The following is a 25,519-nucleotide window of genomic DNA, read 5'->3' on the forward strand; positions in this document are numbered from 1 at the left end:
GAGTGGATAAACACCAAATTATATCTGTTTCTTTGCCAGTGTAGCCCGGTGATATTCAGCCTGGGTTTTATAGAACCTGTACTTCCTTAGTTGGTATCTAATAACCATGTTTAAGAGATACACTTTGGAATCTCACAGATTTGGGGCCATATCCTAACCATATGACTTATAACCTATGCAAATGTGGCAAATAACCTTTCTAAGCTTCTGTTTCCTAATCTATAAAAGTATGGATATTATAGCTTCCTTGAGGATTAAGTGAAATAATATAAGTAAAGCACTTTCACAGTTCTTCAAGTGTGCTAATTGTTCCCCCCCCCCCCCAAAAAAAAAGTAGTGAGAAGAGCAATTCCTGTCAAGGTGGAGTAAACATAATCCACCCTGTCTCTCACACTGAATACAACTAAAAACCTGGGACAGAATTCATGGAGCAGTTATATGAGGACGCTGAAAAGTAAATGGTAGCAGGCTGATTGGGGAAAGGAACTAGAATTGGAAATACCTCCCAAACAGCAGTGAGTTTCTCATTTTTCTTTCCTCTGATATCTCCTAGCCTGGGTCAAAGTCAGTTTAAAACCCAAAACTGCACTGGGTATGGAGAAAAAGAGCTTTAGGAGGTCCCCTTTATTATTTATCTTAAGAAAAAAAAGAAATAGTTGGCCCCTACGGGGAAATTCCCTATTTCTATTTGTTTGTTTGTTTGTTTGTTTTGTTTTTCCTTTCTCTCCAATCCCAGCTCCTAGGCAATCCTTCAGCAGCTGCAGTAGCAGCCAAGTAGATAGCTAAAACTTTGAGGGAGAGAACTCTTATCTCTGGTCAGAGAAACTGTGGTCCCAAGGATATCCCCATTGCTTTTTTTCTTTTCTCTTTCCTCTTGCTGCTCACTACTGGAGGCACATAGTCATGGGAAGTGTACAGTAGAATTAAAGTGTGGCTTTCTAGCCAAAGGAAGAGGAAGGAGAACATCTGGCATCCAGAAAGAGTAGGGAAGAATCACAGAGAGGAGGGAACTTAAGAAAACAATTGCATAAAATTGTAACTGAAATGAGCTTACCTACCAGGTGATCCATGTGCATAAATTTGACCTTTAACATCCTACCAAAAATTTTGAGAAGTGAATTCTGGGGGAAACCATTACCCAGGCCCCAGTTGGTCATGGGGTGGTGCACAAGTGGGACAGATCCAAATAGTGCTGCAAAGGTTTTGAAACTAAACTGACATTAGAACCATAGTCCACGGAAGTCAGGTAGGAGAACTGTTACCCAAAACTAACCAGATTGATTAACTGCTTTAAAGTAAAAGTTCCCCATCAGATTTAAACAAAACTGAAAATCACATATAATAATATTAAAAATTGCTAATATACAGTACAAAATTCCTTACAAGTGAAGAATAAAGAAAATCTCAACATGTGGCAAAGAAAAAGGCAATTAAGTAATACTAAACCCTGGATAACCAGATGTTATGAATTCTCAAACAAAGACTTTAAAGTGGCAATACTAACCATGCTCCAAGAAATACAGGCAAACACTCTTAAAATGAATAGAAAGATTAAAGAGTTTTGCTGAAAAATAGAAGATTTCAAAAAAAAAGAACCAAATGGAAACATTACAATGGAAAAATACAATAACCAAGATAAAAAAATTCACCAAATGGCTACAATAATACAATTGAGATGAGAGGAAAAGGTCAGTGAACTTGAATATATAGATCAAGAGAAATTTCTCAATCTTAACAAGAGAGAGGAAAAATAACTGGGGGAAAAAAAGAACAGAGCCTCAAAGTCTTGTAGGACAATACCAAATGGTCTAACAATTGTGTCACAATAGTCCCAGTAGGAAAGGAAAAATAGTGTTGTCCAGAAAAAACTTTGAAGAACTTAGCACTGACAACTTCACAAATGTGGCAAAGACATGAACTTATAGATTCAAGAATCTCAGCATACTCCAAAAGGATAAATTCAAAGAAATGCACATCAAGACATATGATAATCAAACTGCTAAAAAATAAAAACAGGGCTTCCCTGGTGGCACAGTGGTTGAGAGTCCACCTGCCGATGCAGGGGACACGGGTTCATGCCCCAGTCTGGGAAGATCCCACATGCCGCGGAGCGGCTGGGCCTGTGAGCCATGGCTGCTGAGCCTGTGTGTCCGGAGCCTGTGCTCCGCAACAGAAGAGGCTGCAACAGTGAGAGGCCTGCGTACCGCAAAAAAATAAAAATAAAAAAAATAAAAATAATAAAAATTAAAAAATAAAAATAAAAACAAAGGAAAAAGTCTTGAAAGCATCCAGAGGAAAACAATGCATCAAATATAGGGGAACAACAATTTGAATAACAATGGATTTCTCATCAGAATCATGAAGGATAGAAGGCAGCAAGGCAAAATGTTTAAAACGCTGAAACAAAGGACTGTCAAACCATAATTCTATATCCCGCAAAAATATCCTTCAGAAATGAAGGTGAAATAAAGACATCCTCAGTGAAGGAAAACTAAGAGAATTCATCTCTAGCAGACATTCTTTAAAAGAAATGCTAAAGGAAATACTTCATGTGTAAAGGAGATGATAGCAGGAAGAAACATGTACCATTAGGAATGAAGGAAGAACAGTAAAAATGACAAATATCTGAGTAAATAAAGGACTGGTTTTTTTCTCCTCTTAAATTCTTTAAAAAATGTAGAGAGGTTGAAAGCAGAAAGCATAACATTGTCTAATGGGAATACCAATGAACGTAGATATAACACATGATAACTACAACATAAAGACTGGATAAAGGGACTGATTTGGTGGTAAGATTTTTTTTTTTACATTCCACTGGAAGTGGTAAAATATTAATTCTAAGTAAAATGTGGAAAGTTAAGTATGTATATATAAATTCCTAGTGGGACCATTAAAAGGATGTACAAAGAAATACAGTAAAAAACACAATCAATATTTTAAAATGTAAAACTAAACAATATTTAAATAACTCAAAAGAAGGTATAAAAGAAAAAAAGTTGGAAAAAAACAAAGAAACAGAAAAACAAATAATACAATGTTAGACCTACTACAAACATCAATAATTAATTGTAAATGGTGTACATATACCAGTTATAAGACAAGAGATAGTAAGATTAAAAACAAGACCCAACTATTTACTGTCTAATAGAAAACCACCTTAATTATATAGATAGGTTAAAGTAAAAGCCTAGGAAAGTATATACTGTGAAAATATTAATCCAAAGAGAGCTGAAATAGCTATATTACTGTCAGACAAAGCAGACTTAAAAGCAAGTAAAATTACCAAAGATAGAGAAACATTATATAATGATAAAAGGATCAACTGACCAACAAGTCACAGAAATCCTAAACGTGAATATTTCTAACAACAGAGCCTCAAGACACATGAAGCAAAAACTGGTACAACTAAAAAGAGAAATGGACAAATCCACAACTGTAGACAACAATACTCCTCAATAAGGAATATAAAAGTAAGGAATATAACAAGTAAACAAAATCAGCAAGGATAAAGAACTAAGCAGCACCATCAACCAACTTAATTTAATTGACATTTATAAAACACTCCACCAAAAAACAGCAGAATAACATTCTTTTCAAGGGCACGTGGAATCTGCATCAAGAAATAATACATCCTATGTCATAAAAAAAAAGCCTCAACAAATTTGAAAGTAATAATGTAACACAAAGTGTATTCTCTGACCTTAACGCAGGTAAACTTTACAGGTTTTTATTTTTATTTTTTTATTTCCATTCTTTTTAAAATTTTTTTATTAAAAAAAAATTTAACATCTTTATTGGAGTATAACTCCTTTACAATGGTGTGTTAGTTTCTACTGTATAACATGGAGGTAAACTTTAAATCAATAACAGAAAGATTACTGATGTCTCAAAAATTTGGAAATTAAATATGCCATATGGGTCAAAGAGGGAGCCTTGAAGGAAATTAGAAAATATTTCCAGTTGAATGACCATGAGAATACAACATATCAAAATGTATGGGATGCAGCTAATGCCACACTTAGAAGAAAGCATAGCATCAAATGCTTATGTTAGGGAAAAAAGTTTCAAATCAACATTCTAAGCTTCCATTTGAGAAACTATCTTAGAGAAAGAGAAGAAAATAAACCCATAACAAACAAAAAGAAGGAAATGATAAAGAGCAGAAATCAATGAAACTGAAAAATATAAAAAAGCAGAGAAGTGAGGAGAACTTCAAGATGGTGAAAGACTAAGACGTGGAGATCACCTTCCCACCCACAAATACATCAGAAATACATCTACATGTGGAACAACTCCTACAGGACACCTACTGAACACTGGTAGAAGACCTTAGACCTCCCAAAAGGCAAGAAACTCCCCACATACCTGGGTAGGGCAAAAGAAAAAACAGAGACAAAAAATAGGGATGGGACCTGTACCATGGAGCTGTAAAGGAGGAAAGGTTTCCACACACTACGAAGCTGTAAAGGAGGAAAGGTTTCCACACACTACGAAGCCCCGTCACTGGCAAAGACGGGGGTGACGGGGGGAAGCTTCGGAACCACAGAGGAGAGCGCAGCAACAGGGGTGCAGAGGGCAAAGCAGACAGATTCCTGCACAAAGGATCAGTGCCAACCAGCTGTCACCAGCCCGAGAGGCTTGTCTGCTCACCCGCCAGGACGGGTGGGGGCTGGGAGCTGAGGATCCTGCTGCGGAGGTCAGATCCCAGGGAGAGAACTGGGGTTGGCAGCATGAACACAGCCTGAAGGGGGCTAGTGCGCTACAGCTAGCCGGGAAGGAGTCTGGTGGGGAAAGTCTGGAACTGCCAAAGAGGCAAGAGACTTTTTCTTGCCTTGTTGTTTCGCGGTGCGCAAGGAGAGGGGATTCAGAGCAGTGCCGAAACAAGCTCCAGAGATGGGTGTGAGCCATGGCTATCAGTGCAGACCCAAGAGATGGGCATGAGACGCTAAGGCTGCTGCTGCAGCCACCAAGAAGCCTGTGTGCAAGCACAGGTCACTATCCACACCACCCCTCCTAGGAGCCTGTGCAGCGCGCAACAGCCAGGGTCCCATGATCCAGGGACAACTTCCCTGGGGGAACACACGGCACGACTCAGGCTGTTGCAACGTCATGCCAGCCTCTGCTGCCACAGGATTGCCCCGCATTCTGTACCCATCTGTTCCCCTGGCCTGAGTGAGCCAGAGCCCCCAATCAGCTGCTCCTTTAACCCCGTCCTGTATAAGCGAAGAACAGATGCCCTCAGGCAACCTACATGCAGAGGCGGGGCCAAATCCAAAGGTGAACCCCAGGAGCTGTGCAAACAAAGAAGAGAAAGGGAAATCTCTCCCAGCAGCCTCAGGAGCAGTGGATTAAATTTCCACAATCAACCTGATGTACCCTGCATCTGTGGAATACCTGAAAAGACAATGAATCATCCCAAATTGAGGCAGTGGCCTTCGGAAGCAAGGCCACTTTTTCTCTTTTTGTGAGTGTGTATGTGTATGCATCTTTGTGTGATTTTGTCTGTATAGCTTTGCTTTTACCATTTGTCCTAGGGTTGCGTCTGCCCTTTTCTTTTTTTTTTTAAACATGGTTTTTAGCACTTTTATCATTGCTGGATTTATTTTCTGGTTTGGTTGCTCTGTTCTTTCTTTCTTTGCTTTGTTTTTTTTTTACTTTAAAAATTTTTTTTATTTTTAATAATTATTTTTTATTTTACAACTTGATTTTATATCACTTTCTTTCTTTCCTTTATTCTCCCTTTTATTCTGAGCCGTGTGGATGCCAGTGTCTTGGTGCCCTGGCCGGGCGTCAGGCCTGTGCCTCTGAGGTGGGAGAGCCGAATTCAGGACATTGGTCCACCAGAGACCTCCCAGCTCCATGTAATATCAAATGGCAAAAATCACCCACAGATCTCCATCTCAGCGCCAAGACCCAGCTCCACTCAACGACCAGCAAACTCCAGTGCTGGACACCCTATGCCAAGAAACTAGCAAGATGTAACACAACACCACCCACTACCAGAAAGGCTGCCTAAAATCATAATAAGGTCACAGACACACCAAAACACACCACCAGACGCGGAGCTGCCCACGAGAAAGACAAGATCCAGCCTCATCCACCAGAACACAGGCACCATTCCCCTTCACCAGGAAGCCTAAACAACCCACTGAACCAACCTTAGCCACTGAAGGCAGACACCAAAAACAACGGGAATTACGAACCAGCAGCCTGCAAAAAGGAGACCCCGAACACAATAAGTTAAGCAAAATGAGAAGACAGAGAAACACACAGCACATGAAGGAGCAAGGTGAAAAACCCACCAGACCAAACAAATGAAGAAGAAATAGGCAGTCTACCTGAAAAAGAATTCAGAGTAATGATACTAAAGATGATCCAAAATATTGGAAATGGAATGGAGAAAATAAAAGAAATGTTTAACAAGGACCTAGAAGAACTAAAGAGCAAACAAACAATGATGAACAACACAATAAATGAACTTAAAATTCTCTAGAAGGAATCAATAGTAGAATAACTAAGGAAGAAGAATGGATAAGTAACATGGAAGATACAATAGTGGAAATAACTACTTCAGAGCACAATAAAGAAAAAAAAATGAAAAGAATTAAGGACAGTCTCAGAGACCTATGGGACAACATTAAACACACCAACATTCAAATTATAGGGGTCCCAGGAGAACAAAAGAAAAAGAAAGGGACTGAGAAAATACCTGAAGACATTATAGTTGAAACTTCCCTAACGTGGAAAGGAAATAGTTAATCAAGTCCAGGGAGCGCAGAGAGTCCGATACAGGATAAATGCAAGGAGAAACATGCCAAGACACATATTAATCAAACTATCAAAAATTAAATACAGAGCAAAAATATTAAAAGCAGCAAGGGAAAAGCAGCAAATAACATACAAGGGACTCCCCATAAGGTTAACAGCTAATCTTTCAGCAGAAACTCTTCAAGCCAGAAGGGAGTGACAGGACATATTTAAAGTGATGAAAGGGAAAAACCTACAATCAAGATTACTCTACCTAGCAAGAATGTCATTTAGATTTGATAGAGAAATTAAAACCTTTACAGACAAGCAAAAGCTAAGAGAATTCAGCACCACCAAACCAGCCTTACAACAAATGGTCAACGAACTTCTCTAGGCAGGAAACACAGGAGAAGGGAAAGACCTACACTAACAAACGCAAATTTTAGAAAATGTTAATAGGAACATACATATCGCTAATTACCTTAAATGTAAATGGATTAAATGCTCCAACCAAAAGACACAGACTGGCTGAATGGATAAAAAAACAAAACCCGTATATATGCTGTCTACAAGAGACCCACTTCAGACCTAGGGACACATACAGACTGAAAGTGAGGGGATGGAAAAATATCTTCCATGCAAATGGAAATCAAAAGTAAGCTGCAGTAGCAATTCTCATATCAGACAAAATAGACTTTAAAATAAAGACTGTTATAAGAGACAAAGAAGGACACTACATAATGATCAAGGGCTCAATCCAAGAAAAAGATATAACAATTGTAAATATTTATGCACCCAACATAGGAGCACCTCAATACATAAGGCAAATGCTAACAGCCATAAAAGGGGAAATCGACAGTAACACAATCATAGTAGGGGACTTTAACACCCCACTTTCACCAATGGAAAGATCATCCAAAATGAAAATAAATAAGGAAACACAAGCATTAAATGATACATTAAACAAGATGGACTTAATTGATATTTATAGGACATTCCTATCAAAAACAAGAGAATATACTTTCTTCTCAAGTGCTCATGGAACATTCTCCAGGATAGATCATACCCTGGGTCACAAATCAAGTCTTGGTAAATTTAAGAAAATTGAAATCATATCAAGTAACTTTTCCGACCAAAATGCTATGAGACTAGATATCAATTACAGGAAAAAATCTGTAAAAACTACAAACACATGGAGGCTAAACAATACACTGCTTAATAACCAAGAGATCACTGAAGAAATCAAAGTGGAAATCAAAAAAATACCTAAAAATGGGCTTCCCTGGTGGCGCAGTGGTTGGGAGTCCGCCTGCAGATGCAGGGGACATGCGTTCGTGCTCTGGTCCGGGAAGATCCCACTTACCATGGAGAGGCTGGGTCCGTGAGCCATGGCCGCTGGGCATGTGCATCCAGAGCCTGTGCTCCACAACGGGAGGGGCCACGACAGTGAGAGGCCCAGTTATTGCAAAAAAAAAAAAAAAAAAAAAACCTAGAAACAAATGACAATGAAAACACGATGACACTAAACCTATGGGATGCAGCAAAATCAGTACTAAGAGGGAAGTTTATAGTAATACAATACTACCTTAAGAAACAAGAAACATCTCAAATAAACAAGCTAACTTTACACCTAAAGAGATTAGAGAAAGAAGAACAAAATACCCCCAAAATTAGAAGGAAAGAAATCATAAAGATCAGATCAGAAATAAATGAAAAAGAAATGAAGGAAACGATAGCAAAGATCAATAAAACTAAAAGCTGGTTCTTTGAGAAAATAAACAAAATTGATAAACCATTAGCCAGACTCATCTAGAAAAAAAGGGAGAACACTAAAATCGATAGAATTAGAAATGAAAAAGGGGAAGTAACAACTGACACTGCAGAAATACAAAGGATCATGAGAGATTACTACAGGGAAATATATGCCAATAAAAAGGACAACCTGGAAGAAATGGACAAATTCTTAGAAAAGCACAACCTTCTGAGACTGAACCAGGCAGAAACAGAAAATATAAACAGACCAATCACAAGCACTGAAATTGAAACTGTGATTAAAAATCTTCTAACAAACAAAAGCCCAGGACCAGATGGCTTCACAGGAAAATTCTATCAAACATTTATAGAAGAGGTAACACCTATGCTCCAGAGGGAAGAACACTCCCAAACTCATTCTACAAGGCCACCATCACCCTGATACCAAAACCAGACAAAGATGTCACAAAGAAAGAAAACTACAGGCCAATATCACTGATGAACACAGATGCAAAAATCCTCAACAAAATACTAGCAAACAGAATCCAACAGCACATTAAAAGGATTGTACACCATGATCAAGTGGGGTTATCCCAGGAATGCAAGGATTCTTCTATATACGCAAATCAATCAATGTGATACACCATATTAACAAATTGAAGGAGAAAAACCATAGGACCATCTCAACAGATGCAGAAAAAGCTATCGACAAAATTCAACACGCATTTATGATAAAAACCCTCCAAAAGTAAGCATAGATGGAACTTATCTCAACATAATAAAGGCCATACATGACAAACCCACAGCCAACGTCGTCCTCAATGGTGAGGAACTGAAACCATTTCCACTAAGATCTGGAACAAGACAAGGTTGCCCACCCTCACCACTACTATTCATAGTTTTGGAGTTTTAGCCACAGCAATCAGAGAAGAAAAAGAAATAAAAGGAATCCATATGGGTAAAGAAGAAGTAAAGCTTTCACTGTTTGCAGATGACACGATAATATACATAGAGAATCCTAAAGATGCTACCAGAAAACTGCTAGAGCTAATCGATGAGTTTGGTAAACTAGCAGGATATAAAATTAATGCACAGAAATCTCTTGCATTCCTATACACTAATGAAAAATCTAAGGAAACACTCCCATTTACCATGGCAACAAAAGAATAAAACACCTAGGAATAAACCTACTTAAGGAGAGAAAAGACCTGTGTGAAGAAAACTATAAGACACTGATGAAAGAAATTAAAGATGATACAAATAGATGGAGAGATATACCATGTTCTTGGATTGGAAGAACCAACATTGTAAAAATAACTATACTACCAAAGCAATCTACAGATTCAATGCAATTCCTATCAAACTACCACTGGCATTTTTCACAGAACCTGAGCAAAAAATTGCACAATTTGTATGGAAACACAAAAGACCCCGAAGAGCCAAAGCAATTTTGAGAAAGAAAAACGGAGCTGGATGAATCAGGCTCCCTGACTTCAGACTATACTACAAAGCTACAGTAAATAAGAGAGTATGGTACTGGCACGAAAACAGAAATGTAGATCAATGGAACAGGATAGAAAGCCCAGAGGTAAACCCATGCACATATGGTGACCTTATCTTTCATAAAGGAGGCAAGAATATACAATGGAGAAAAGACAGCCTCTTCAATAAGTGGTTTTGGGAAACTGGGCAGCTACATGTAAAAATAAATGAAATTAGAACACTCCCTAACACCATACACAAAAATAAACTCAAAATGGATTAAAGACCCAAATGTAAGGCTAGACACTATCAAACTCTTAGAGGAAAACATAGGCAGAACACTCTATGACATAAATCACAGCAAGATCCTTTATGACCCACCTCCTAAAGAAATGGAAATAAAAACAAAAATAAACACATGGGGTCTAATGAAACTTAAAAGCTTTTGCACAGCAAAGGAAACCATAAACAAGACCAAAAGACAACCCTCAGAATGGGAGAAAATATTTGCTAATGAAGCAAATGACAAAGGATTAATCTCTAAAATTTACAAGCAGCTCATGCAGCTGAATATCAGAAAAACAAGCAACCCAATCCAAAAATGGGCAGGACCTAAATAGACATTTCTCCAAAGAAGATATACATATTGCCAACAAACACATGAAAGAATGCTCAACATCAGTAATCAACAGAGTAATGCAAATCAAAACTACCATGAGGTATCACCTCACACCAGTCAGAATGGCCATCATCAAAAAATCTACAAACAATAAATGCTGGAGAGGGGGTGGAGAAACGGGAACCCTCTTGCACTGTTGGTGGGAATGTAGATTGATACAGCCACTAAGGAGAACAGTATGGAGGTTCGTTAAAAAACTAAAAATAGAACTACCATATGACCCAGCAATCCCACTACTGGGCATAAACCCTGAGAAAACCGTATTTCAAAAAGAGTCATGTACCACAGTGTTCACTGCAGCTCTATTTACAATAGCCCGGAGATGGAAACAACCTAAGTGCCCATCTTTGGATGAATGGATAAAGAAGATGTGGCACATATATACAATGGAATATTACTCAGCCATAAAAAGAAACGAAACTGAGCTATTTGTAATGAGGTGGGTAGACCTAGAGCCTGTCATACAGAGTGAAGTAAGTCAGAAAGAAAAAGACAAATACCGTATGCTAACACATATATATGGAATTTAAGAAAAAAAATGTCATGAAGAACCTAGGGGTAAGGCAGGAATAAAGACACAGACGACCTAGAGAACGGACTTGAGGTTATGGGGAGGGGGAAGGGTGAGCTGTGACAGGGCGAGAGACAGTCATGGACATATACACACTGACAAACGTAGTAAGGTAGATAGCTAGTGGGAAGCAGCCGCATGGCACAGGGATATTGGCTCGGTGCTTTGTGACAGCCTGGAGGGGTGGGATAGGGAGGGTGGGAGGGAGGGAGACGCAAGAGGGAAGACATATGGGAACATATGTTTATGTATGACTGATTCACTTTGTTATAAAGCAGAAACTAACACACCATTGTAAAGCAATTATACTCCAATAAAGATGTTAAAAAAAAAAAAAAAAGAGTCATGTACCATAGTGTTCATTGCAGCTCTATTTACAATAGCCAGGACTTGGAAGCAACCTAAGTGTCCATCGACAGATGAATGGATAAACAAGATGTGGCACATATATACAATGGAATATTACTCAGCCATAAAAAGAAACAAAATTGAGTTACTTGTAGTGAAGTGGATGGACCTAGAGTCTGTCATACAGAGTGAAGTAAGTCAGAAAGAGAAAGACAAATACCATATGCTAACACATATATGTGGAATCTAAAAAAAAAAATAAAAGGTTATGAAGAACCTAGGGGCAGGACAGGAATAAAGACGCAGCCCTACTAGAGAATGGATTTGAGGACATGGGGAGGGGTAAGGGTAAGATGGGACAAAGTGAGAGAGTGGCATGGACATATATATACTACCAAATATAAAATCAATAGCTAGTGGATAGCAACCGCATAGCACAGGGAGATCAACTCTGTGCTTTGTGACCACTTAGAGGGGTGGGATAGGGAGGGTGGAGGGAGATGCAAGAGGGAAGAGATATGGGGATATATGTATATGTATAGCTGATTCACTGTGTTATAAAGCAGGAACTAACACAGCATTGTAAAGCAATTATACTCCAATAAAGATATTTTTTTAAAAAAGCAGAGAAAAATCAATGAGACATTTGAAAAAATCAATAACATTGATAAACCTCGAACTAGACTGACAAACAAAAAAGAGAGAAAACACAAATCGCCACTCTCAGGAAAAGAGTATATCACTACAGGTCAATCAGACATTAAAGCTATAATAAGGGAGTACTGTGAACTGTGCTTATAAATTCAACAACTTGGATGAAATGGACCAATTTTTTTGAAACTACTAAACTCAGGATTCACTGAAGAAAAACACAGATAACCTAAACAGTTGTATGTCTACTAAAGAAATTAAATTTGTAATTTTAAATCTTTCACAAAAGAACCTCCAGGCCCAGATGATTTCACTGGCAAATTCTACCAAATTTTAAAAGAAGTAATATCAATTCTACACAATCTCTTTTAGAAAACAGAAGTGGTGGAAGCACATTCCAGCTCCCAACTTTTCCGACGTTGCCATTATCCTGATACCAAAACCAGACATGTACAGTACAAAAAAAAAGAAAAACTATAGTCCAATGTCTCTCATGAACATAGATGCAAAAATCATCAACAAGATAATAACAGACAAAATCCTGAAAAGAATAATACATGATGATTGATGGGGTTTATCCCAAGAATTCAAGGCTAGCTCAACTTTTGAAAATCAATCAACATAATCCAATATACTAACAGATTACAGAAGAAAAACCACATGATCAAATCAATTTCTGCAGAAAAAGTATTTGAAAAGTTTACATCAATTTGAGATGAAAAGTTCACATCAATTTGAGATTAAAAGTCACAGTCATGTAGAAATAGAAAGTTACTTCCTTAATTTGATGAAGCCCATCTCTCAAAAACCCACAGTTAACAGAAAACTTAATGACGGAAGACTGAATGCTTGCCCTCTAAGATTAAGAACAAAGCTCATGGTTGTTCACTCTCACCATGTTTATTCAACACCATAGCCCTTAGCCAGTTCAATAAAGTAAGAAAAAGAAAGAAAAGAGGTATAGATTGGAAATTAGAAAAATAAAACTGTTCTTATCTGCAGACCATGTAATTGTCTATGAAAAAAATTCCAAGGAGTCTACAAAAAGAATCCTGGAACTTATCAGTGAGTTAGCAAGACTGCAAGATACAAGGTCAACATATTTTTTAAAATAAATGATATTTTCATATTCTAGCAATGAACAATTCAATTTTCAATTTTCTGAAATTAAAAAAATATTCTTTACAATAGCTCCAAAAAATCTAAATACGTAAGTATAAATTTGTCAAAGTATGTGCAGTATCTGTGTGCTGAAAACTTAAAAAACACTAATGAAATAAAGAAGACCTAAATAAGTGGAGAGATATACCATGTTCATGGAGAGATATACCATGTTCATGGATTGGAAAAATCCATATAGTTAAAAATCCATATAGTCATTTCTTCCCTATATTGATTTATAAATTCAATGCAGTTCCAATCAAATTCCCAGCATGACTTTTTTTAGGTATAAAAGAACTGATTTAACTACCTCATATTTGCTGTCCAATTATACTCTACTATATACTATAGTGATATACAGTGGGAAATTCCTTGTGTTTTGCAGTGAGTAGAAATATAGATTTTAGTAATATAACAAACAGGCTTGTGGTAAAATAGTCATCAAATATATGTGACTGTTAAGTGATTTTATGTAATAAAGGAATATACTTGAATATTAAGAGAAGTTGGAGGAATGCAGCATGTGAAAAATAAAATAAAATTGAAAAACACCTGATTTTAAAACTATGTGAAAGGCAAAGGAACTAGAATAGCCAAACTATTTTGAAAAAAAAAATAAAGCTGAAGGAATCACACTACCTGATTTTAAGACTTACTATAAAACTACAGCACTCGAGATAGTGTGGTATTGACAAAGGGACAGACACATAGGTCAGTGGAGAAGAACTGAACCCAGCGTTAGATTCTATTGGCTACACAAATATGGCCAACTGATTTTTTTTACAAAGGTGCAAAGGCAGTTCAAAGGAGTAAGGATAGTTTTCATCAAATGGTTTTGGAACAATTGGACATCCATATGCAAAAAAGTGAAACTCAATCTAATCCTCACACTTCATAGAAAAATTAACTCAGTATGGCTAAGTGAAATAAGTCAGACAGAGAAAGATAAACACCACATGATCTCATTTATATGTGGAATCTAAAAAGAAAAACCAAACCAAGCTCATAGAGAACAGACTGATAGTTGCCAGAGGCGTATCTGTGTGTGTGTGTGTTTCTGTGTGTGTGTGTACATGTGCACACGTGTGCAATGGGTGAAGGGAATCAAAAGGCACAAACTTCCAGTTATAAAATAAGTCATGGGGATGTAACGTACAGCATAGTGACTAGAGTTAATAATACTCTATTATATATTTGAAACTTGCTGAAAGAGATCTTAAAAGTTCTCATCACAAGAAAAAAATTTTTTTAACTATTATGGTGATGGTTTTTAACTAGACTTATTGTGGCAATTACTTCACAATATATACAACTATTGAATCATGTTGTACACCTGAAACTAATAGAATGTTATATGTCAGTTATACCTCAATAAAAAAAATTAACTCAGAATGGTACATAAGTATAAAACTACGGAACTTTTAAAGGAAAACAGGAGAAAATCCTCATGATTTTAGCTTAGTCAAAGCATTAAGATATGACACCAAATCACCAGCCCATTAAAAAATTTTGATAAACTGGACTCTAATCAAACTAATACCCATTTTTTCTGTGAAAGACACTGATAAAAGAATGAGAAAAAACAAGCTACAAGTAGGGAAAAAATATTTGCAGATCTCATATCTAACAAAGGACTTGTATCAAAAATATGAAATGAACTCTCAAAATTCAACAGTAAGAAATCAACAACCCAACTTTAAAAACTGGTGGAATAATTTCAACAGATACTTTACCAAAAGTGATATAGACATGGCAAATAAGCACAAGAAAAAATGTTCAACATCACTAGCCAATAGTAAAATGCAAATTAAAACCACAGTGAGAAACCACTATACACCTAATAAAATGGCTAAAAAAATTTTTTAAATAAAATACCAAATGCTGGCAAGAATGTGAAACAGCTAGAACTCTCATGTGTTGCTAATGGGAATGAAAAATGGTACCACCATTCTGGAAAAACAGTCTGGAGATTTTTTATAAAGTTAAACATACACTTGCCATATGACCCAGCAGTCCCACTCTTGGTATTTACCCCAGAGAAATGAAAACGTACGTTCACCCAAAAACCTGTGCATGAATATTAATAGCAGCTCTATTCATAAATACCAAATACTGGAAAAAACCCAAATGTCCTTCAACAAATGAAAGGATAAACAAGCTGCAGTATATCCATATAATGGTGTATTACTCAGTAATAAAAAGGAATAAATCAAAGATACATGCAACTACATGAATGAATCTCAGTGACATTACACTAAGTGCAGGAAGCTAGTCTCAAAAGGTTATATACTCTCTGATTCCATTTATATGACATTCTGGAAAAGGTGAAACTACAGGAACAGAGAATAGATCAACGGCTACCAAGGCTTGGGGTGATAGAAGGGTTTGGCTAAAAGGAAAGCAAAAAGAGGTGTTCTTTTTTGCCTTCCTTTAGCCAACAATTTGTGATAAAATTGTTCTGGATCCTGACGGTGGTGGCTGTTACATGAAATTATACACGTGTTAGAACTGTATACCAAAAAGTCCATTTTTACTGTATGTAAATTTTAAAAAATAATTTAAAAATAGTGACAATTGATACAGTTTATATTATATCTTGTTCCAGATAAGACTTTAAATGATTTCCTTTAATTGTAGGATGCTTGGCTAATTATCTTAAGCTAAATATAAACATAAGAAAAACATTTGCTCCCAGAACTTGCTTAAAGGTGAGCCTCAATCGGGACTTCCCTGGGTGGCGCAGTGGTTAAGAATCCGCCTGCCAATGCAAGAGACACGGGTTCAATCCCTGGTCCGGGAAGATCCCACATGCCGTGGAGCAGCTAAACCCGTGCGCGGCAACTACTGAGCCTGCGCTCTGGAGCCGGCAAGCCACAATTACTGAGCCCGTGTGCCACAACTACTGAAGCCTGCGTGCCTAGAGCCCGTGCTTGGCAACAAGAGAAGCCGCCACAATGAAAAGCCCATGCACCTCAATGAAGAGGAGCCCACGCTCGCCGCAACTTAAGAAAGCCCGCATGCAGCAACAAAGACCTAACACAGCCAAAAATAAATAAATAAATAAATTTATTTAAGAAAAAAAAGGTGAGCCTCAATCCTTGAAAAGCTGCTTACCTTAAACTCTCCTTTTTATCTCTTTGATGCTCTCACTTTCTTTTCCATCTTTCTTGGGTGCTCTACTCTGCCTCATCTCTTTCCCCCTTCTTTTCTGTGCTTTTTTCTTTATCCTAGCTTAACTGATCATATTTTAAGCTGATGTATATATTTTACACTATATATTTTGCCACGAATGAAAACAAACTTATACTCCTTGTTCTTTCTTTAAAGTTGAATGACTTGAACATTTTATATTTCCCTAAAATAAAATATTCTGTCAAATTACTTAAAGTTGGTTTTTACCTGTGAATGATTTTCAGAGCTGACATTTCCCCTTCAGTTGCTCAGGGGCTCTCAAGAAAAAAGAAAAACTTTTCCCCCCTGGTCAAATGAAAAGGCAGATTTTTTCCCCTTAAAGTTGATGTAATTTTCATTGTCTTATATTATGAAGATTAAGCTTTATATAGTCTAGATTCTTTTTTTTAAAATTACATCAGAAGTGAAATTGCATATTTAAAAAAAGAATTGAGAGGCACGCATAGCTACAGGGCATTCCAACAGTGCATTCATTTTTAGGCAAACAACCCCTTTGAAGCCAAGATATTTGTTTGCAACCAAGTAGCTATATATAAAACAATCATCTAAGAGATGGACATAAGGTTAACTTGCAAATGGTGTCACAGAGGCAGCCATTTGTGTTTAAAGGTGATAATCAGGAATTAAATTGAGCACTAGAAAAGATGTCAGATTATGAAGAAAAATGGGTTTGCGAGATTGTATTAAGAAAAAGATTTTTTTTACGGTATGCAGGCCTCTCACTGTTGTGGCCTCTCCCTTTGCAGGGCACAGGCTCTGGACGCGCAGGCCCAGAGGCCATGGCTCACAGGCCTAGCCACTCCGCGGCATGTGGCATCTTCCTGGACCGGGGCACAAACCCGTGTCCCCTGCATCGGCAGGCGGACTCTCAACCACTGTGCCACCAGGGAAGCCCCAAGAAAAAGATTTTAACTAGACTTATCGTGGTAATAATTTCACAATACAAACAAATATTGAATCATTATGTTGTACACCTGAAACTAACATAATAAGTCAATTATACCGCAATAAGAAAAGAAAAGAAAAAGAAATGAGCTGTGTTAAGAAAAAGATGAAGGAAAAACCTGCTTGTAGACTTACAAGGTAAAGGCTAGAAAAATTTGGTAGACTAAGAATTTCTGTACAAAGAGAAAATTTGAGCCAGCTCATCATATAACAAGATAGGGTTTGTTTTTTTTTTTTTTGCATAAACCAAAGAGAAAAGATGTCTTACTGTTATCTCCAATGCCATCTTCATGTTTTCTTCCACTGTCCTTTTCATTTTCATCTTCTGAGTTTTCTACTTCCTGAATAACCATCCTTTTCCCTTTGGTTTGAGTCTCAGATGCAGGTTCAGAATTTTTCAGATCTCTTTCAACCTCTAACAAGGTTTTCTGAAACATAATCGCCACATTAAAGAAAACTTTTTCCTTTAGTAAAAAGTATAACCATTCTTGCAGGTAAGAATATCAAGATATTAAAAAGTGAATAAAGATAACTAAGATAAAGCTTCTTATGGTGGTCTTTATTTTTCTTTTCAAACAACTTCACTGCTTTGTCTGATTAGAACTATACATGTCCACTGTAAAAAACTTAGAGCATAACAAGTATAAAAGAAGGAAGAAAAAAATCATCTGAAATCCTGCCACTCAGATAAACTATTGACATTCTGATGATCATCTTCCTGGATATATTTGTATACATATACAAACAGAGGTGTCCAGTTTTATACAAATTAAACCATACTATACATGTTTAAGAGTCATGTTGAAAGTTCTTTAATATTTTATGCCAACTAGAAATTTAAAAAATATATCAAACCATTTTGCTTCCTTCCTCATCTTTAACACCTTACTGAGGTATAACTGACATAAACTGCACATACTTAAAGAGCACAAGTTTTAATAGATTTTGATGTAATATCATTCACAAAACGTTTCTTCCTATCTTTTTGTTATGATTCCCTTTTGCTCATCCCTGCAACCACTGTTCTTTCTGTTACGATAGATTAGTTTGTATTTTCCAGTTTTTTTATATAAGTAGAATCAAAATACATGTACTCTTTTTGTCTGGCTTCTTTCACTTAGCATAATTATTTTGAAATTTATCCACGTCGTCTTATGAACCTATTAGTTCATTCCCTTTTATTGTTCAGTAGTATTCTATTATATGCTTATAAAATGATTTGTTTATCCATTCACCTATTGATGGACATTTTAGGCTATTTTCAGTTTTTGGCAATTACAAATGAAGCCATTATAAACATTCGTGCTTAAATCTTTGTATGGACATATGCTTGTATTTTTCTTGGTGAATACTCGGAGTGGAATGACTGGGTCATGCGGTAGGCGTATGATTGTTTTGTTTAACTTTTTACCTGTATTCCAAAGCAGTGGGATCATTTTATATTCCCAAGTTTCAGTTCTCCCACATGCCCACCAACACTTAGTATGGTCAATCATTTTCATTTTAGCTAACAGGTTTGTAGTGGTATCTCTTGTGGTTTTATGTTTCTCTAATGACTAATGACATTGAGCATCTTTTCATGTGCTTATTTTCCATTCACATAACTTTTGGTGACGTGTCTGATCAAATATCTTATTTTTCATCAACCTGTTTGTTTTCTTGAGTTTTTAAAGTTCTGTATATATTCAGGACACAAGCCCTTTGTTGGATACATGATTGCAACTATTTTCCCCCAGTCTATGGCTTGTCTTTTTATTCTTCTGATAGAATAAATAAAACCTTTTTAATTTTGATGAAGCCCGATTATCAACTTTTTATAGATTATGCCTCTGTGTCACACCTAAGGAATATTTGTCTCATCCAAGGTCATAAAGATTTTCTCTTATGTTTTCTTCTAGAACTTTCATACTCCAAGTCTTATATTAAGGTATATGATCCGCTTTGAGTTAATCTTTACATATGGTTAAGGTAAAAATGCATTTGGTTAAGGTCTAAAGTTAATATGTAAACATGAACTTATGTTGGATAGTAAAATTAAAAGTGGTTTTCCTTGTTTCAATTTTTTTTTAGAATATTAAAATGCTAACTTTTTAATGAACATACCATTATAAAAAGGAAATACTATGGGGTGAAGATGTGTTCCTAAGCTGCACCCTAAACCTAATCCACTGAAATGCTGACTTGATAAATGCAGCTGATACAGTAGGGACATCAGCTGCCTCTCAGAAAGAGTTAGATAACCTGAAAGGTATGTGGAAACAGTGACAACTTATTGGTGGAAGACAGTTCTCCAGGGGTTTCCCATATTTCTAAATATATTATAAGCAGAGGAGCTAAACCACCTTTGTTCTAGACTTTATTTTTTCTTTGATTTATAACAACAGGAATTTATTTCTCAGTTCTGAAGACTGGGAAGTCCAAGTTTAAGGTGCTAGCAGATTTGGTTTCTGGTGAGGGCCTGCTTTCTGGTTCACAGACAGCCTGTGTTCCTGCTGTATCTGCACTTGGTGAAAGGGACCTAGATTATCTTTTTAAGGATGTTTGTACTGACAACAGCCCTGGGAAATAGAGAATGCCCTATCTGGGCATTCTGCCGCCCACACGGAACTTGGTGGCCAGGGTAACGGACATGAGCTTCAAGCTCATCAGCTTGCCATGCCATGAGTAGCAAAGTCTTTTGTGCCTGACCCAGGAATCTTGTATATTCTTCTAGGCCACCTTGCTAATTTACATGTAGGGTAAACTCTCAGGCCCTTCACAGCTCTTGACACTTACCTCCACTCCTTAGGATTGAATACAGATCCCCTAAGTGCATATCTGAGTCAGTTTACTGTTAGGGATGCTATGGTTACCACGCAAATTAAGGAATAAACACTCTTTTATGGCCATCAAGCTCCTGCTTAATCCTACCTAGGAAAGTTCTACACCATTTGCATAATAAATTGAACTTGGCTCAAAGAAAAGAACTGCCTACAAAGCTTCAGGAAAGAGAAAATTATTTGTCCTTCAGGAGTAGGTTTATGATTTTGGACAATTTAAGAGCCAGCTTTCTTCCACTTCAAATAGACGTTAACACTGGGAATATCTGAGATGTACCACTCTTTTTTTTTTTAACATCTTTATTGGAGTATAATTGCTTTACAATGGTATGTTAGTTTCTGCTTTATAAACAAGTGAATCAGCTATACATATAAATATATCCCCATATCTCTTCCCTCTTGCGACTCCCTCCCACCCTCCCTATCCCACTCCTCTAGGTGGTCACGAAGCACCAAGCTGATCTCCCTGTGCTATGTGGCTACTTCCCGTGAGCTATCGGTTTTACATTCGGTAGTGTATATATGTCCATGCCACTCTCTTTGTCCCAGCTTCCCCTTCCCCCTCCCCGTGTCCTCAAGTCCATTCTCTGCATCCACCTCACTACAAATAACTCAATTTCGTTTCTTTTTGTGGCTGAGTAATATGCCACTGTTAATATGTGCCACATCTTCTTTATCCATTCATCTGTCGATGGACACTTACGTTGCTTCCATGTCCTAGCTACTGTAAATAGAGCTGCAATGAACATTGTGGTACATGACTATTTTTTGAATTATGGTTTTCTCAGGGTATATGTCCAGTAGTGGGATTGCTGGGTCGTATGGTAGTTCTATTTTTAGTTTTTTAAGGAACCTCCATACTGTTCTCCATAGTGGCTGTATCAGTTTCCACTCCCTCCAACAGTGCAAGAGGGTTCCCTTTTCTCCACACCCTCTCCAGCATTTGTTGTTTGTAGATTTTTTGATGAAGTCCATTCTAACTGGTGTGAAGTGATACCTCACTGCAGTTTTGATTTGCATTTCTCTAATAATTAGTGATGTTGAGCAGCTTCTCATGTGCTTCTTGGCCATCTGTATATCTTCTTTGGAGAAATGTCTATTTAGGTCTTCTGCCCATTTGTGGATTGGGCTGTATGTTTTTTTGATATTGAGCTGCAAGAGCTGCTTGTAAATTTTGGAAATTAATCCTTTGTCAGTTGCTTCATTTGCAAATATTTTCTCTCATTCTGAGGGCTGTCTTTTCGTGCTGTTTATGTTTTCCTTTGCTGTTCAAAAGCTTTTAAGTTTCATTAGGTCCCATTTGTTTATTTTTCTTTTTATTTCCATTTCTCTAGGAGCTGGGTCAAAAAGGATCTTGCTGTGATTTATATCATAGAGTGTTCTGCCTATGTTTTCTTCTAGGAGTTTTAGAGTGTCTGGCCTTATATTTAGGTCTTTAATCCATTTTGAGTTTATTTTTGTGGTGTTAGGGAGTGTTCTAATTTCATCCTTTTACATGTAGCTGTCCAGTTTTCCCAGCACCATTTATTGAAGAGGCTGTCTTTTCTCCATTGTATATTCTTGCCTCCTTTATCAAAAATAAGGTGACCATATGTGCTTGGGTTTATCTCTGGGCTTTCTATCCTGTTCCATCGATCTATATTTCTGTTTTTGTGCCAGTACAATACTGTCTTGATTGCTGTAGCTTTGTAGTATAGTCTGAAGTCAGGGAGCCTGATTCCTCCAGGTCCATTTTTCTTTCTCAAGATTGCTTTGGCTATACGGGATCTTTTGTGTTTTCATACAAATTATGCAATTTTTTGTTCCAGTTCTGTGAAAATATGCCAGTGGTAGTGTGATAGGGGTTGCACTGAATCCGTAGATTGCTTTGGGTAGTATAGTCATTTTCACAATGTTGATTCTTCCAATCCAAGAACATGGTATATCTCTCCATCTATTTGTATCATCTTTAATTTCTTTCATCAGTGTGTTATAGTTTTCTGCATACAGGTCTTTTGTCTTCTTAGGTAGGTTTGTTCCTAGGTGTGTTATTCTTTTTGTTGCAATGGTACATGGGAGTGTTTCCATAATTTCACTTTCAAATTTTTCATCATTACTGTAAAGGAATGCAAGAGATTTCTGTGCATTAATGTTACATCCTGCTATTTTACCAAGTTCATTGATTACCTGTAGTAGTTTTTCAGTAGCATCTTTAGGATTCTCTATGTATAGTATCATATCAACTGCAAACAGTGACAGCTTTACTTCTTTTCCGATATGGATTCCTTTTATTTCTTTTTCTTCTCTGCTTGCTGTGGCTAAAACTTCCAAAACTATGATGAATAATAGTGGTAAGAGTGGGCATCCTTGTCTTGTTCCTGATCTTAGTGGAAATGGTTACAGTTTTTCACCATTGAGTATGATGTTGGCCGTGGGTTTGTCATATATGGCCTTTATTATGCTGAAGTAAGTTCCATGTATGCCTACTTTCTGGAGGGTTTTTATCATAAATGGGTGCTGAATTTTGTTGAAAGCTTTTTCTGCATCTATTGAGATGATCATATGGTTTTTATTCAATTTGTTAATATGGTGTATCACATTGATTAATTTGCATATATTGAAGTTTCCTTGCATTCCTGAGAGAAACCCCACGTGATCATGGTGTACAATCCTTTTAATGTGATGTTGGATTCTGTTTGCTAGTATTTTGTTGACGATTTTTGAATCTATGTTTATCAGTGATATTGGCCTGTAGTTTTGTGACTTCTTTGTCTGGTTTTGGTATCAGGGTGATGGTGGCCTCGTAGAATGAGTTTGAGAGTGTTCCTCCCTCTGCTATATTTTGGAAGAGTTTGACAAGGATAGGTGTTAGCTCTTCTATAAATGTTTGATAGAATTTTCTTGTGAAGCCATGTGGTCCTGGGCTTTTGTTTGTTGGAAGAGTTTTAATCAGTTTCAATTTCAGTGCTTGTGACTGGTCTCTTCATATTTTCTATTTCTCCCTGTTTCAGTCTCAGAAGGTTGTGCTTTTCTAAGAATTTGTCCAGTTCTTCCAGGTTGTCCATTTTATTGGCATAGCATTGCTTGTAGTAATCTCTCATGATCCTTTGTATTTCTGCAGTGTCAGCTGTTACTTCTCCTTTTTCATTTCTAATTCTATTGATTTGAGTCTTCTCCCTTTTTTTCTTGATGAGTCTGGCTAATGGTTTATCAATTTTGTTTTTCTTCTCAAAGAACCAGCTTTTAATTTTATTGATTTTTGCTATTTTTTCCTTCATTTATTTCTGATCTGATCTTTATGATTTCTTTCCTTCTGCTAACTTTGGGGGTTTTGGTTCTTCTTTCTCTAATTGCTTTAGGTGTAAAGTTAGGTTCTTTCTTTGAGACGTTTCTTGTTTCTCTTAAGGTAGTATTGTATCACTATAAACTTCCCTCTTAGTACTGATTTTGCTACATCCCATAGGTTTAGTGTCATAATGTTTTCATTGTCCTTTGTTTCTAGGTATTTTTTGATTTCCACTTTGATTTCTTCAGTGATCTCTTGGTTATTAAGCAGTGTATTGTTTAGCCTCCATGTGTTTGTATTTTTTACAGATCTTTTCCTGTAATTAATATCTAGTCTCACAGCATTGTGGTCGGAAAAGATACTTTATACGATTTGAATTTTCTTAAATTCACCAAGCCTTGATTTGTGACCCAAGATATGATCTATCCTGGAGAATGTTCCATGAGCACTTGAGAAGAAAGTGTATTCTGTTGTTTTGGGATGGAATGTCCTATAAATATCAATTAGGTCCATCTTGTTTAATGTATCATTTAAAGCTTGTGTTACGTTATTTATTTTCATTTTGGATGATCTGTCCATTGGTGAAAGTGGGGTGTTAACGTCCCCTACTATGATTGTGTTACTGTCAATTTCCCCTTTTATGGCTGTTAGCATTTGCCTTATGTATTGAGGTGCTCCTATGTTGGGTGCATAAATATTTACAATTGTCATATCTTCTTTTTGTATTGAGCCCTTGATCATTATGTAGTGTCCTTCTTTGTCTCTGGTAATAGTCTTTACTTTAAATTATATTTTGTCTGATATGAGAATTGCTACTCCAGCTTACTTTTGATTTCCATTTTCATGGAATATCTTTTTCCATCCCCTTTCAGTCTGTATGTGTCCTTAGGTCTGAAGTGGGTCTCTTGTAGACAGCATAAGTACGGGTCTTGTTTTTGTATACATTCAGCCAGTCTGTTTCTTTTGGTTGGAGCATTTAATCCATTTACATTTAAGGTAATTATTGATGTGTATGTTCCTATTAACATTTTCTAAATTTTTGTTGTTTGTTATTGTAGGTCTTTTCCTTCTCCTGTGTTTCCTGCCTAGAAAAGTTCCTTGAGCATTTGTTGTAAAGCTTGTTTGGTGGTGCTGTATTCTCTTAGGTTCTGTTTGTCTGTAAAGGTTTTAATTTCTCTGTTGAATCTGAATGAGATCCTTGCTGGGTAGAGTAATCTTGGGTGTAGGTTTTTCCCTTTCATCACTTTAAATATGTCCTGCCACTCCCTTCTGGCTTGCACAGTTTCTGCTGAAAGATCAGCTGTTAACCTTATGGGGAGTCCCTTGTATGTTGTTGTTTTTCCCTTGATGCTCTTAATATTTTTTCTCTGTATTTAAATTTTGATAGTTTGATTAATACGTGTCTTGGCATGTTTCTCCTTGGATTTATCCTGTATGGGACTCTGCGCTTCCTGGAGTTGACTATTTTCTTTCCCACGTTAGGGAAGTTTTCAACTATAATCTCATCAAATATTTTCTTTTTCTCTTCTTTTTCAGGGACCCGTATACTTCGAATGTTGGTGCGTTTAATGTTGTCCCAGAGGTCTCTGAGACTGTCCTCAATTCTTTCCATTCTTTTTTCTTTATTCTGCTCTGCAGTAGTTATTTCCACTATTTTATCTTCCAGGTCACTTATCTGTTCTTCTTCAGTTATTCTGCTATTGATTCCTTCTAGAGAATTTTTATTTCATTCATTGTGTTGTTCATCATTGTTTGTTTGCTCTTTAGTTCTTCTAGGTCCTTGTTAAACGTTTCTTGTATTTTCTCCATTCTATTTCCAAGATTTTGGATCACCTTTACTATCATTATTCTGAATTCTTTTTCAGGTAGACTGCCTATTTCCTCTTCATTTATTTGGCCTGGTGGGT

General features: G+C 36.8%; 1 protein-coding gene across 1 annotated transcript in view; it reads right to left on the minus strand.

Annotated features, from left to right (window-relative positions):
• SPAG1 (sperm associated antigen 1) overlaps positions 1-25,519 on the minus strand; it is a 100,084-nt gene that overhangs the window by 41,769 nt on the left and 32,796 nt on the right. Inside the window, exon 10 of the mRNA XM_079901986.1 lies at positions 17,797-17,956. Coding sequence (XP_079758112.1) covers positions 17,797-17,956 — 160 coding nt within the window. The remainder of the gene's footprint in view (positions 1-17,796; positions 17,957-25,519) is intronic.

Source organism: Stenella coeruleoalba (assembly GCF_951394435.1).
Source record: "Stenella coeruleoalba genome assembly, chromosome: 17".
Taxonomy (NCBI): domain Eukaryota; kingdom Metazoa; phylum Chordata; class Mammalia; order Artiodactyla; family Delphinidae; genus Stenella; species Stenella coeruleoalba.